Consider the following 15,480-nt stretch of genomic DNA (forward strand, 5'->3'; position numbering starts at 1 on the left):
GGAGCAGAGCAGTAATCGCCGTGCGTGGCGTTGGGAACACTCACTATAAACCAGCCCCCAGCCCTGATCCAGCCACCCTGAGACAGTGCTGTGCTGAGCAGCGGCTTTCTGGGGAATAGGCCTCAATTTACAGCACCTGCCAATTGCAGGAGTGTAAATACTCCCACCAAAGCCGAAATCAGTCAAGGTCATAGTCAGGTGTCGCTGAGCAAAGGGCAGGGAGGACGTGTCCCTTAACCCTCCACTGTGTGCCACCCCTCCTCACAGACTCACAGACTTCAGGGCCTCCAGGACCCACACGACAGTAAATTGTGATAAAATGACTAGCAAGTGATGGGTCGTGGGTGTCTCTATACTGATTATTCAATGGGGAGTGTTTGTGATTTATACTTGGGTTTGGCAACTAGTTTGCAAATATCCCAAAATCCTCACATCCAGGATAGCACTGGGCCGTGCCATCGGCCTACATCTTAAAGAAAGAAGAGAACGGTAGGGTGGGCGGTGAGCCTGGGGGGCTGAGGAGTCAGCCTGTGGTAGCGTTTGCCTTAGGAACGAGCATCCCACCGTGCGCTGGAGTTTGTTGTTGGCGGGTGGCCCATCACTGGGGATTGGAGGGAGGAGAAGTTCCGGAACCGGGGGAGAGCTGTGCTGGGGACACCAGCTGCTGCTCGGCTCCTGCCTTCTCGTGGAGGTCTGATGAGTTCCAGGAAAGGGTGGACCGGTGCTGGGCCACTATGCAGAAGGTGGACAGGTGCTGGGTGGGAGACCTCGCCTGCACCGTTTGCACACGGGGAAGAGCCGGGCACATGGTGCGCAGGTGCAGGCACGTGGGTGCTCACGACTTCCTCTAGATGATTATGGCCTTGGAACCAGTCCCTGCCTCCTCACTTCCTGGGTTCTCCATTTCCATTGGCAGGGGCAGAAAACGCCCTCTAGGTAATTTAGGAACACTCAGAGGAGTGCGCAGGTGTCACAGTGTGGGAAAGGACACTGCCTGATGGCCTCCCAGCTGGCCCCAATCCAGAAGCTGTGGTGGAATAGGGTGACTGTGTTCCTGGGGCTCCTGGTGGGAGACAGGAAGATGGAAAGCAGCTCACGCCACTGAAAACAGCCTTCTTAATGTTTTCACTACCCAGGCCCCTGCTGGTGACTCCATTGCCTATGTTTTGAAAGATTGTACCAAGCTGACCTTATGAAAGGAAACTCTGCACATTTAGGTCACATGCCCACAGTGCCTGCCAGAGTGTGGTATGTGTGCCTGTAGCAAGAGATGCTGCTTTATGAGATTCGTGAACAATTGTTCTCATTTGCACTATTATATAATTATTTCAGTGTGCATCTAGGAAAAAAGTTTATTTTTCATGATTGCATATATCATTCTTTTTTGAAATAACTTTTCTGCGGTAAACAGAGGGGTAGCTAATTTAAAGAAAAAAATATTAAGTAGATGATATCACAGACAGAGTGCAGACAGGCCAGCAATTTGGGGGTGGGCCCCGAGCACTCAGCTTGGGGGACCCCAGTGCACTGTGAAGGTCAAACCTCCACGACTCAGCTTGAGCCATGATCCCTGGGCACCCGGAGACCTCCAAGCTCACAGAAGCGGCAATGACATTTGTGCAGTTTAGTTAATGTGTGCACCTGACCCTCTCCTGTGCCTGGAGATGCTGGAAACGCAGCCCCTCTGGGTACCTCCGCAGTCAGGATGGGGGGTAGATGTGGACGTGAACTCCTGGGTCCCCTGCAGCAGGGGTCAAGCGCAGGAGTCACACCTTCCGCTATGATGCGCCACAGCAAAGACCCTTCCCCTCGTTTCTTAGCTGCAGAAGCCGTTGTGCACACCGAGCAGGAGGTGTTCCTGTTGCGGTGCCCCGGGCCACGCTGCTGGAGAGCACTGGATGGACGGGATGAACAGAGGGGACCATAACCTGCATGTTCCACCTTCTAGTGGTGGTGCTTCTGGGCAGCTGCTCCCAGGGGCCAGAGGGGTGGGCTCCACCTTCCCCACCTCGTTCCTTTGATGCTGCAACGGTCTGGGTTTGCTGGGGCTGCTGTGACGGGATCACAGACGGGCCACTTTAACCAGGGAAATGGATGCTGTCCCCATTCTCGGGGAGGTGGGGGAGTGAGGCCAAGGAGTTGGCAGGTGTTTCCCAGGCCCAGAGGAGGCCCCTGGCCTTCCTTCCTGGCTGGGGAGGCCCCCGGGCCCTGTGTCACTCTGCAGGCGGAGTCTGTCTCCAGTCTCTCCTGTGTGAGTACAGCAGCCTTTTATCAGCCGCACCCCAGGGCTGCCTTTGGATTTGATGGCCTCCACAAAGTGCCTGCCTCCACCTGAGGCCACCTGCAAAGTGCTGGGGGGTTAGAACTCCAAGACATGGACAGTGAGGTGGAACCCCAAGAGCTGACCCAGTCACTTCCTCTTTTTAATAAGCTCTGAGGTTCAGATTCAGGTCCTGAGCAGGGGCCAGCAACCAAGGGGGACCTGGGGAGGCCCACACCCCACAGAGACGCTCACTCGAGCACTACCGAGTCCCCCTGGAGAGCGCTTCACCACAAGGCCACTTGCCGTGGAAACGGGCCTCCCACATTCAAAATCTGCTCTGAGCAGCATGGTCACCCTGCGTGATGTCCGAGCCGCAGGGCATTATTTTGCAGTGGCTGTTAACCACAGAGGAACAGAATGCCAGCTGCAAGGTGCTGTGCGGATGGCATGAGCCACTCAGGTGCCCGCAGGCGGGCTGCAGGAGCCCCTGGCAAGGCCACCCTGAGCCCTGTGCCCCGGCATCCAGCATCCAGCACCATGCCGGGAGCTGTCAGGGCCAGTGCTGAGATAGTGGCTGAATGATGGCAGGCTCAGTATCCTCCAGCTGCGTCCCTAGGCTGGAATCATCTCCCTGGTGACCCACAGCAGGAGGCCCACAGATCAGGACCCATGAAACCAAGCCACCCTCTGCACAGGGACCGACAATGAAAGTCCCCGGCAGCTCCTGAGGCAGGCCAGCTGTAGAAGACTCCAGTAAAACCTCCCAGGAAGCTGGTTTTCCTAACCAATGCACTGTGTGGATGACTGTCTCACAAAGAGACGTGGATGACCATTGGAGATTCTCCCTGTGTCCACATCAGCAGCCTCTCAAGGGGCTGCTGGCCCTCCATCTGCACTGTTGCCTAGAAGCCAGGCATCATCAAGCTGACTGTGAAATTCCGATGATTGTGTGTGTGTGTGTGTGTGTGTGTGTGAGAGTGGGTGTGTGTGTGAGTGAGTATTTGAGAGTGAGTGTGTGAGTGAGTGTGAGAAAGTGTGTGTGTCAGTGTGTGTGCGTGTGAGTGTGTGTGAGTGTGTATATATGTGAGTGTGTTGAGTGTGTGTGTATGTGTCCATGAGTGTGTGAGCATGTATGTGAGAGAGTGTGTGTGTCTGTGTGTGTGTGAACATGAGTGTATGTGAGTGTGTGTGAGTGTGTATGTGAGAGTATGTGAGTGTGTCAGAGCATATGTGTGTGGGTGTGTGTGAGTGTGTGTGGGTGTGTGCATGTGACTGTGTGTGAGTGTATGTGAGTGTGTGTGTGACTGTGTGTGTATGTGTGAGTGTGTCCGAGTATGTGTCAGTGTGTGTGCATGAGTGTGCAAGAATGTGAGCGTGTTAGTGTGTGTCTGTGAGAGTGTGTGTGTGAGTATATGTATCAGTGTGTATGTTAGTGTGTGTCTGTGAGAGCGTATGAGTGTGTGTGACTGAGTGTGTCTGTGAGAGTGTGTGTGTGAGTATATGTGAGTGTGTGAGTGTGAGTGTGTGTCTGAGAGTGTGTGTGTGAGTGTGTATCAGTGTGTGTGTCAGTGTGTGAGTGTGTGAGAGTGTGCATGCCACTCTTAAGCAGCTCCTTTCAGAAGACGCAACCTGACACACCGTGTTCCGTCAAGCACTTGTGCATGAATTCTTGACGTGACAGAACAAAGAGAACAGTCAGTGCTGTGGGATTTGGGAGGGGACAGGGGCGGGGTGCAGGGGCAGGCGGGACCCCTCCGCAGGGGAACTGCTCCAGGTCTTGCTGTGCTGTGGTTCCCTGACTCCAGCCACCTGAGTTCACCGAGGGGCGAAGGTCTGTGAGTGCGGAGCCTGCGGTCTTTCCCACGTGGGCAGCACTGCACCAGTACAGCTCCTGACTTTGACAGTGACCATGACTGCACAGTGTCCATGTGGGGACAAACCCGGTCGAGTGTAGAGGAATTCTGTGCTTTTAATTTATTTATTGCAATTCCTTGTGGATCTCAAATGATAAAACTATTTCAAAAAGGAGAGTCTCCAGCTGCTCCGTTCCTCTGTCCTGCAGAACCCCCTCCTCGTCCGGTGTGGACATCTGTGTCACTTGGTGACGTGCTGCTGTTGATATTTCTCAATTCCTCCTCCTTGAGCTCTAGGCAAGGTCTACAGATTTCCCACTGTGGAGGGACAAGCCAGGCCCCACTCTTCCTCCCTCCCCGGGTGCCCTCCCTTCCGGCTCCTTCGCTGCAGGTGAGCTCACATTGGGTTCAGATGAGTACTGAGTGTTGACAATACTGTCGACGTGTGTGTGAATCATAGTCAAAGGAGGAATTAAATCGTGATGACTTTTCCTTTTTTGCATAATTTTTTATCTGTACAATCACAGGCTGATTTGGTTCATTCTTTTCCTTGATTCTCAGTGTGCTCAGCTCTTATTCAGTGCCGGAATCTCCAATAGTCATCTAAGTCTCTTTGTGAGACAATCATCCACACAGTGCATTGGTTAGGAAAGCCCAGCTTCCTGGGAGGTTTTGCTGGAGTCTTCTACACGCCTGGTGCTCTCAAGTTACCAGGGCCTCTCCACCCCTGCTGCATTCTGGGTCATCTTGCCATCTTGAGTTCACCCTCCGGTTCGATGGAGCACTTCCCTGAATTTTTCCTGAGCGAGGGTGTAGGAGGTAAAGTTCCCGAGAACTCGAGGCTGTAGAAACATGAACTCATGAACAGACTGGATACAGAAATCCAGGTTGGAAAGACCCTCCCCGGAGGGCATTTGAGATATTTCCCCTCATTTACTGGGTCCTGTGTGGCTGTTCTCTCTGGAGCACGCAGCATCTGCCTCTGTGCCCAGCGTGCAGACCTGTTCAGAGCGTGGCCTGCTGGGCACCTGCTCTCACTGCACTCGACGGAGCCTTCTCTGAGGACAGCTGGCCTTCCAGTTGGGAAATGTTCTTGAACTCTTTCGCATGGCGCCCTCTCTGCTCTGTCGTTCCGTGTGGAACCTGGAAGCTGCTCTCTTGGTCCCCCTTTTCCCGTCTTCCACCTCCTGGCCTCTCTCCTCTGAGGCTCCCTCCACGGCGGTCCCTCCAACCCTCCTCGCCTGCTGTGCTGCTTTGGTCAAAGGCTCACCTCCGTCCGTGCCATCTTTTTTAGCGGAACTCTGGTTTGGGGTTTGTACCGCAGTCCCTCATCTTTCCATGAAGTGAGCTATTTCCTAAACCCTGTTCTCCCAACACACTTTCCCATGCACCCCTCATTTGCCTGTTTGGGTCTTCATTCTGGGGGAGACTTCCCTGTTTGTCAGCTGGGACAAGAGTTGGGGCGAGACAGCCACTAGAGACTCAGGCCCATGGCTGGGACATGCAGGGGGCAGCCTGGCCGAGAGGGAACCTGTTTCACGTGGCCCTAGCCACAGTGCTGCAGGATTTTGCTTTAGGGTAGTAGAATTCTCTAGAATCCTACCTTTTTCCTGGAAGGTGAAGGTTCAGCCTGGAAATAACTAGGAATTGTGTTCAGTGTGCACAGGTCACGTGTCCTTACAGTGACACGTCCCAGCCCTCTACTTGTCCTGGAGCCCAGGTCAAGTGCCAGGCTCAGGCAGACACCCCTGCAGGGAGAGGCAGTCTGTCTGCTGCCCCACAAGCGGACCACGGCTCTGGCCCTCTTTATTCTCGTCCTCAGAGCCAGCTGGTACCCGGTTCCTGAGGCTGGGGGTGCTGTGGTTTACCCCGCCTTCTCCCTGGCTCTTCTCACGCACCGGCTGCCCCAGTGCTGCTAGCTCATTTCTCCCAGGGTTCCAAGATCCGTTGCCAGGGTGGCATCTTCTCTCCCTACGGGGGCTTTATGACTTTGAAACCATCCTTTGCCCTCCTCTAAGCAGGAACAGGGGTGAGATGTTCCTGCTCAATCTTCCACTTTCTCCGCAGCTCATTGGTGACATGGGGGTCCCAAGAGGCTGGCTGGTGTGGGGAAATGTTAACTGCGGCCGGGGGCTCCCTGCCTGCTCTTGAGGTGCTGGACTTGGTTGACCTTCGCAGAGTGGGACTCAGCCGTCACGCTGAGCAGGTGGAGATTCCCAGGAGAGGTGTGGCCTAGCTGGGAATCCTCAGGAGTGTTTTCTGTGCCTGATGCTGTCCTGTGTGCTCATGTGTGTTGACACATTCAAGCATCGGCCTCACAGTGGGGTGGTTAGGCCCAACGTTCCCTTTTACAGAGGAGGGAAGTGAAGCAGAGACACTGTAAGTCACCCAGAGTCACGCAATGGTGACTCGACCCCAGCACTACCAACTGTTGGCATCTTCTGTGTTGTGTGGCTATCCTGGGCCTTGTAGGCTACTTGGCCTCTATCCACTAGATGACATCACACTCATCTCAGCTGTGACAACCCCATATGTGGGCAAACATGCCCAGCAAGACTCCCACCTGGGATGGAGGACAGCCAACCCAGACAGTGTGCCCAAGCTGGTCAGCCATTCTAGTGCCGATCTAAGGAAGAGCCAGGGCCCCTCCCCACCTAGAACTGGACAGGAGGCCCCTGGCTCCCTGGTCTGCAGCAGGTCTCCTCCCCTCCCCCTCTCCACCTAGAACTGGACAGGAGGCACCTGGCTCCCTGGTCTGCTGCAGGTCTCCTGCCTCCCACTCCACCCCAGTCCCCCGTCCCCATGGCCACCATCCCGGGCGTTTTGTATCACTGACTGTTGAAAACATGGCAAGTGGAAAAGGAGCCGTGTGGTGGCTTTGGGGAGTGGGCTCCTCTGGAAAGGCCCGTCTAGTGCTGCAGCTCTTTCCCGTCTCCATCCACAGGGCCAAGGTGAAGAAGGGGGTGAACATCCTGAGCGCGTGGACCAGCGAGCCCCGGCAGTGGGACGTGAAGCAGGAGGTGGGGAACGGCGGGAAGCATGCCACCGCCACCGTGGCCTGCCAGCGCCTGGGCCCGCGCAACAGGTAAGCGCCCTGAGCTGCCCGGCCCAGCCTCCTGGAGGCTCCAGGCCTGGCCTCAACCTGCACACGCAGCCTTGAACCCGGGGCAGCAGGCGCACTGTGCTGCGCTGAGTGCCTGAGCCGTCCGGCCTCCCCAGTTCACAGGCCTGGGCTGGGTGGCCCCGGAGATCAGAGGGCCTGTGGCAAAGTGCGGTTCCTGCACAAAGGGTCAGGCCTCGCCTTCAGCGAGCGGGAATTGAAGCAAGCAGCTGGGAGAAGAGTGTGCCCAGTGAGATTCCCTACTGGATTCACGCCTAAAACAGTCATTTTCTGATAATAAAAGCCTCACATCTCTTCTCATGATATCAGGGAAACAGGAGGAAAAGAGAAGTCAGGTCCCAGTGCCCTACTGTCCCCAGGGGAGGGAAGGAGAACAGGCTCTGCTTCCAGGGTCTTTCACAGATATAAGCTCCACAGAGAGCAAACGTGCAGTGACTTGTTTGTGTTACCAATTTAGAAACATTATATACGTACAGATGTTAAAGGTGCTTTTACTTTCTCTTCTATTGGAAAAATTTTTTCTTGACTTTATTTCTTAAAAACAATTTTAATGGCTTCATAATATTCCCTCCTGGGTATTGAACCTATTGTAAATAAGCAAGCTGTGTTGTTTAGTATTTAGGTTGTGTTCCAGGTCATTCTCATAGATGATGCCTAGCACTGAAGCATAAAAGTTGTCCGTTTCTGTTGGAAAAAGACAGGGTGAAGGAGGCCTTTCTTCTTTTCATCACGAATATTACGTTTCATCCTGTGGCAGTAATAGAGGGAGTATTTATTTGTTTTTATTGCGTCAGATCTATCTAAAGAGGTGGCCTTCTATTAATATCAATTCTCTGTAGTGATTACCTCCCGTGGAAAGAGGCTGGTAGCATTCAGTCTGGATTCAAATATTTCATTTAAAATATTTAAAATATCAGATTGATATTTTGTGTTTTCTAAATGGGGAAAAAAAACTTATGCATTCTGTATGTTACCTTCCATAAGATTGCTTAGTGATGAGAATAATAATTTGCAAGCTTGAATGACTTGGCATTCCTTTATTATTTAGAAAAACTCTAAGTTTAGCATTCCTGCTGTTTCCACTGAAACTTTCAAGTTGTAATTAGTTAATAAAACATGGGCACCGAAGCTGACTCAGTTTCCCTCAGTAGCTGAAATTCACGAGTTCACGTCATCTGCGTTGGGAATGCTACTGTCTCCCAAGGTTTATGTTTCTTATTTCTGCATAATTTGTGTTCCTTGTACTTATTAATGGGGTTCTGTGTGATATTTCAACATACATACGTATAGAGTTGCTGTGGGCACAACTTAAGAACAGACCGATCGCCACTGAGAAGTCCAAATCTGAGAGTCTTTATTAAGCCGGCCTCTGACTCTCTCACACAATGCCCCAAAAACAGCTATTGGGGGAACAGCCCGAGCGTAGGGTTGCAGGAGTTTTTATACCATAAGTCAGTACGTCAATCATAAGTGTCTGTTGCTAGGATTCAGAATCACAAACTAACATCCTGGGATCTGAAATCACTAGCAGAGGGGGACGTGGGTCAAAATGACCTCACTCAGGTACAAACTAAAGAGTGGTCACTAACATCTAGACAGTCGCCATTGACATCACTGTTGACATGGTACAGTGCTTAGGAGAATAGGAACCAAAAAGAGAACCATTTTTCATTCTACCAGAATTGCTACTTCGTCATTTCGTGTTGCCAAACAAGGCACGCTAAGCAGCTGTTGATGGGCGCAGAGGCGGGGTTCCCATGGGAGAAGCATTTCCTACGTGACGTGGAGTCTCAGGGTAAAATGGAGTCTGTGTAGTCCTTGCCCACATAGCCTGGCCTGTAATGTTCCCAAATGTCAACCTGTCGCACTGTGTACACATTTGGCTTCTTAGTATCAAAAACCTGTACTCACTTAGGATTCCTGATACCCTCAGTGAATTTTCCTGGAGTGATTGGTATTAGGGGAGAAACCTTCCTTGCTAGGCACCTTTTCTTAGGGGAACATGGCCGAGCCCCACCACACCCCACTGCCCTTGGTTCATAAGTGCTCTGCTCCGTCAGTCACGTCCCCTTCTCACAGGCTTTCCACCTTGGGTCCTGTGCAGCTCCTGGATTCAACACCAGCCCTCCCCACCAGGGCCTCCAGAAGGTTCCAGTACATCTGGGTGTGAGGGCGGGGCTGGAAAATAGGGCCCGAAGAAACGTGTGCCAGGGTCCCTTGGTATAAGCAGGATATCAAGGCAAAAATCAGATCTCCTGAATCTGATTTTTGCACATAAATTGTAATTAACCCACGAGCTCAGCACTGATAACGCCAATAAAGGTGAATGTGTTTGTTAGCAGTAACTTTGTGAATGTCAGAAGCAGAATGAGCGTCCTCGAGCGGGAGGTGAGTTCTGCAGAGTCCCCTGCAGCCCTGGCCTGGGGCCCCGGTGCCAGGGTGCCGGCCAGGAGGGTGGACTCTGCACCTTTTCCCCGGGTCCTGTGCTTCTGAATGCTCCTGCCTCGCAGAGCGCCCCAGGCCTGCGTGGCCTCCTTGCTTCAAGGGCTGGAATGGGGCGGGCAGAGCTGGCATGGGGAGGCTGGAGGTGCCTGTGCTCTTAGCTTCCCTCCTGTGACGGCCCAGAGGCAGCCTTGCCTTTGCGGGAGCGTGGTCAAGGGAGGACTGGCGTCACCCATTCAAACCATCTGCCCTCGGCGAACTGAAGCCCTGCTGCACCCTCACATTGGCGAGCATCCTCAGATGCACAACTGTTGACCCGTCTTAATGACGAGGAAGAGGAGTTTAGCCAAAGGAGATCTCCTGAGGCCATGGGACCAGCTTGGAGAGTGGGCAACATCAGGGAAGCCTGAGCAACAGCCAGTACTGGCTTGAAATCATACCGCACGGAGTCCACTCGGACCACCTCACCCTTAAGAGGTTTTCCAAGATCAACTTTAAATGACTTTGGATTTAAAAATGCGCTTTCATTTATAGTAATAATGTCCTGGAAATGATGCGTGGGAGGGGCTGTTATTTTTTTCTAACTTTCAAGCACACAGCCAGGAGCCCTCTCCGTCACTGGGTCCTCCCTCGGGCAGCACTGCGGAAAATACCACTCCAAAGCAGACCATGGGAGGGACGATACTTCAGGACACTGGGGACATGGCTTCACTAGCGGGTATACCTGCCTGTGGGGTGGCCCATGTCTTCATCTTCATGTCCTGTTGCTGCCACCAATCAGCACAGACAGATCCTCCTATGGTGCTGGAGGTCTAAAGGCAAATCAGGCATCTGTGGGTGACCGTCCAGGTGTTAGCAGGGCTACGTTCCCTCAGGGGGCCCAGGGGATGGGGCTCTTGTCTTCCGAGCCCCTGAACCTCGGCAGTGGTTGCTTTCCTACCCTCAAGCCACCCTCAGCTGTTCAAGGTGCTTCTCAGGCGGCGTCTCTGCCCCCTGCCCCATCCCCAGTTCTTCTCTGACTTCCTGCCTCCTGCATTCACGTGCTGGTGCCCTGTGGCCACATAGGCTGGATGGTCAGGATCATCCCCCTTCTCAAAACCCTCAAGCTCAGGTCCCTCTGCCTCGGAAGGTCACATGGGCACAGGTTCCAGGATCAGCTGTGACTCACATGCCTGTGACGGTCCTCTTGTAGTGTGGCACCTTTGGCATCTGTCAGTCCCGAGTCCTTGCAGCGCTGGGCAGGGCTGCCTCAGGCTCCAGGCTCAGGTCAGCTGCTGCACCTTCTGGTGCCCGGGCACTTCTGTGCAGCTGGGGGGACGACACTAGATCTGCACTGTGCCACGCTGCCGTGGGCACTGGGCCTGCGGGGTTGGCCCAGCAGGTGCAGAGCTGCCATCAGGGACTCCAGTTTCGAGGATGAGGTTGGCTCAATCGACAACCTGAGATCCTGTTGGCATGGAGCTCCTGTTTCGGGTCCCAAAAGGAGGCTCTGGAGACTTGATGAGGCTCTGCCACCCCTTCCAAACCTACGCTCCACACCTAACTAAAAAGAGCGCTGAGATAGGTGAGCCCAGCTTCAAAGTGTGCCCGGCCTCTCCCCATAGCAACCCCCAGGGACCCAGAGCTTCACACATCCGATGTTGGGGGCAGACTTGGGAGCCCTGCTCTGAGCCAGTGGTCAGCCAGTGGTGAGTGTGTTTGCTCTCCGTGCTTCAGGCTATCCGCGTAGCTCTCCTCTGCAAGTTTCAAACAGGGTCCTTGAATGGGCGCGGGGGCTGGGCTGGAGCTGTGCGGTTGAGGGGCGCTGCCACGTGGATGATTCCTAAAGTTCCCAAGCTTGAGGCTAAGTGAACTAATGTCCCTGCACCCAGCTGGGTGGATCTGTGGGTTTCATGAGCTGCAGCAAAACCAGAGTTTGAGGGACAGCATTCTAGATACAATGTTTCCAGTTAGTCCTGCTGCCAGTGCCTCGCTCTTGTCTATACCTGGCCTCCCTTGGTTTTTCCTGGGTTCGTGAGAATGTTTTAGTAGGGAGCTGCTGCATCTGTCAGCTGGCACCACCATAGTGCTGTGTTAAAGGGAGAAAAGGTACTTCAGATACCTGAAGGATCTGAAGACTCACAGCCCCGGCAAGCTCACCCCTTCTCCGGGAGCTGCCGACGGACCCCAGCTGCTGCTGTGGGCCTCCCAGGCTGGCAGGGCTGCCCCTACCATGTTCCCAGGACAGCCGGCCACCTCCTGACGGCCACAGCATGTTCAGTGACTGCCGTGGGCCAAAGTCGGCAGGTGGGACGTGCCCTCCACAGGCAGTGGGCAGGGGTGAGGACTACTTGCTCTGTGCGACATTCCTCACTCTCAGCAGCACTAAGGTCTGCTGGGCTCAGGAGAGCCCCCTGGCTCTGGAAAGTTCCTGGACTGTTTCCACCCCTGAGAAAACCTGCAGTTCCCCTTTCTCTTGATGTCCACCAAGCATGCTGAGCCTGCAGGTCAGTACTAACAAGCTCAGGTAGAGAATTCAGGAAGGAGAAATTGAAGCTGTCCCAGTGCAACTGGGCACCACATGGCGGCCAGCATGGCGCCAGGTATGACCTCAGCTAACTGAGGAGCGTGCTTCTACTGCCACCTGCCAAAGCACGTGTGGGCTCCGGGGCTACTGTGTCCCTTTTGCCCACTCTTGCAGATTCTGAGGGAGCCAGGGGTTCTTGGTCACCTGGGGCTGCTCTGCCGTGAAGGCCAGGTGTGGAGTACAAAGCCCAGCTCTGTCCCCTGCTGCAGACGGCTCTGAGTCTCTTCTGCGCTGTGAGTTATTTCCCTCTCTTCTTCTCTACCAGCTTCTCCTGGGGGTGGAGGGATCTTCCACAGTCAGTTACTTGCAGATGACTCTGCATCTTGGAGCCGCTTCTGTTGGACCCAACCTGAGAGTCACAGAGACAGGCGAGGACTTTGCTTCCTCCCTGCTGAAGTGTCCTCAGGAGGATGACTCGGAGGGAGAGGGAGCCAGTCAGGAGGACTGACCGTCTCCCATAGCCTGGACCCTCCCCAAGGCCTGTGGGCTTCTGGTCCCGAAGTCACCTGCCATAAGCCTCAGATCCAGGGGGACAGCTCGCACCCAGTCCACATGGCCACCAAACTGTGTCACCTGCACCTTCCAGTCCCCTGGACCAGCCCTTCAGTAGTCTGAGCACCTGGACCATCAGGCAAAATCAGCTAGCAGCCTCCGAGAGTGGTCTCCATGTTTACGGGGCGCGAGGCCAGCAGAGCCAGTGACGTTCTCTCCAGACCACCCCTTGGCTCAAGTGCGTGGTGCCTGAGGAGCACCTCCAGCCACGGGGAGAGCGGGCGGCGGCCAGCGGGCATGCATTTGAGCGTGGGGGCACATTTCTTGTCCTTTCTGTGTCCTTCCTGAGGGAACATCTCCCCGGGCCTTTTCATCTCCCTCGCCTTTCCAAGTCTTCGTTCAAACCTGTGTCAGCTGGTCTCAGCAGCTGGGCTCAGTGAGGCAGACGCTCCTGAGGCCTGTGCAGCTGACCTTGCAGAGGCAGGAGGAGGCACTGCCTGCTCCCCTGGTTCATTCCGAGGCTGCACCTTTATCTGCACCCAGCGTTCCCGGCCCTTCTGCAACTCCATCCCTTCAGGGCAAACGCCCACAGGAGGTGTTCCTTTAAACTGCAGCACCTTCTGAAGTTAACAGGCCACCTCTTGTTGAGGCCCCGAGGCTGAGCCGGCCTGGTGTGGTCCCGGGAACCTGCTGCTCTGGGCTCTCACATACCGAACACCTTTACTTAAAGTGGTGGCTTCTTGCCTTTTAAAAGCTTCCGTTCGTCTCGGCTTTATTATTAAAACGTTACTGTTAAAATCTCTTTTCTGAAGCAAGCTGACTCTCCTTAAAGTAGAGACTTAAATAAGGGTAATACTCTGCGTATCTCAGAGCCTGACAGCCTCAGAATAGCACCCTGTATGTTTCCTCGTGTCTGGCATTTTGCAAATGCTCTCTGCTCCTTATTTCAGTTCATCTTCCCGAGAGCCGCCCAAACTGAGCAGTCCCTGGGTCTGGGAAGCAAAGACAAGGATGCAGGGCCGAGGGAGACGGTGCCGGACGGAATAGATGTGAAAATGATTGAAATGCTTTATCTTTAACGTAGTTTTAATGGCAACGAATAAACGGCGGGAATTCCTATCAGTTGCACAAATTAAAGGAAAATCCAGTGCAGCATCAGGTGCCTGTTGAAGGCCCACTCACGGGCCCGAGCCGGGAAGGGCTTGCTTGCCCGGGTGGCGGCAGGTTAGCCAATGTCCGAGAGTTGCTGGACGTGGGCTGGCTCGGACCGCGGCTCCTGTGGCTCCTTCATCTTTTGTTTGACATATTTTCTTCAACATCCTATCTTACTTTGCCATCTTTCTGAGGTGAGGGGTTCTGGTGGGTGCTTCCAGGGGTCCTGGGAATATCCCGAGTCCAACTCGGTGCCCTTCCTAATCTTGTCACACACACCCATTGAAGTGAGGACAAAGCCAAAAGCCAGTGGCCACACCTGTACAGCAGCCGAGGGACGAGGCTGGAAGCTGTGAGTGGCAGGCGGAAGCAGAGGGCCAGAAGTCCACAGGTCCCCTCTGCCCCACAAGCCTTGGGTCCACAGGTGCAGGATTGCCTTTAGGATGGCCAGGAGACATTCTTCTGAACTCATCTTAAAGCTTCTGGAAGAATCTGAAAGGGACGCACTTTTGTCTATGTGATCAGCCTTTCATATGCCGCTTATGACCCTTTGGAACGCAGTTTCTAGAGCCTTCGAAGGGTGCCCTACAGCTTCCAGAGCCTTCTCTTGGGGTCCTGTGTTGCCAGTTCTCTGGATTTTTCTAGAGCAGCTGAAAAATCTCCCAATTTGTAAACATTTTAAAGATCACTGTGCAGATCAAACTAAAGGATGATTGATTGTTCAGGAAATTTGTCATCAGTAAGTCAGTCCTGGGCCAGGGGGCCAATTTCAGCCAAAATAAAGCCCGTTTTCTTCAGGAGGTGGATTGTGTCTTGCTCGCATGGAGTTTGCAGGAAGGGCCTCCTTGGAGCTGGGCTCCGTGCCGCTTTGGAGGGATTTACAAATAGGGCCAGCCACCCCAAGGACCCTCCTCGACAGACCAAGCCAGAGCCACCTTTGTTTCCAGAAGTTGTGGGCATGCGTCTGACTCTGGCCCCCAGCCCGTCTTCCCACAGCTCAAGTGGACAGCCAGCCCTACTCAGGATCCTGCCTGTGGCACAGTGTGCCCGCCTGCCTGCCCCCCTGGGGCAGCTGTGAACCAGCTGTCCTGCTGGGGTCCATGTGCTCCCACTGGATGCCAATCGATGTCCGCCCGGTCTCCCCCTCCCTGGAATGGAGGCAGCTGCAGCGACCCCAGCTCCCTTAATCCAAGAGCATCAAGCTTCAGGGACTCCGCTGCACAGGAGAAACCTAAATCAGGCAGGTAATAAAGCGAGAAGGGCTTTCGGAAAGCAAAAATCATCGAAAATGGTAACTAAAATGTCCATTAGTATTCGTGGAAGCAGTCCCTGTGCACACCTCTTACCCACACTCTGTGTTTGAAGAATTCTGGAAGATGACCGGGCTCGTAGCTGCTTGGTGTAAACTGTTCCGGAAGAGCTCAGGGGAGTGACATGCTACGATGATCCGCTTTCCCCGGAAGGAAGTCATTCAGACCCTGTCCTCTCCGTAAGACTACTTGAAAACAGCGAATAACCTCAAATGAAAATGTCCCCATCTGTTGCATAAGGTCACATTTTGCATTCTTAAAGGAAGAGCCCAAATCCATAG

General features: G+C 54.0%; 1 protein-coding gene across 1 annotated transcript in view; it reads left to right on the top strand.

Annotated features, from left to right (window-relative positions):
- TMEM132C (transmembrane protein 132C) overlaps nucleotides 1-15,480 on the top strand; it is a 272,078-nt gene that overhangs the window by 172,486 nt on the left and 84,112 nt on the right. Inside the window, exon 3 of the mRNA XM_079152481.1 lies at nucleotides 7,061-7,201. Coding sequence (XP_079008607.1) covers nucleotides 7,061-7,201 — 141 coding nt within the window. The remainder of the gene's footprint in view (nucleotides 1-7,060; nucleotides 7,202-15,480) is intronic.

Source organism: Sciurus vulgaris, assembly GCF_902686455.1.
Source record: "Sciurus vulgaris genome assembly, chromosome: 8".
Lineage (NCBI taxonomy): Eukaryota > Metazoa > Chordata > Mammalia > Rodentia > Sciuridae > Sciurus > Sciurus vulgaris.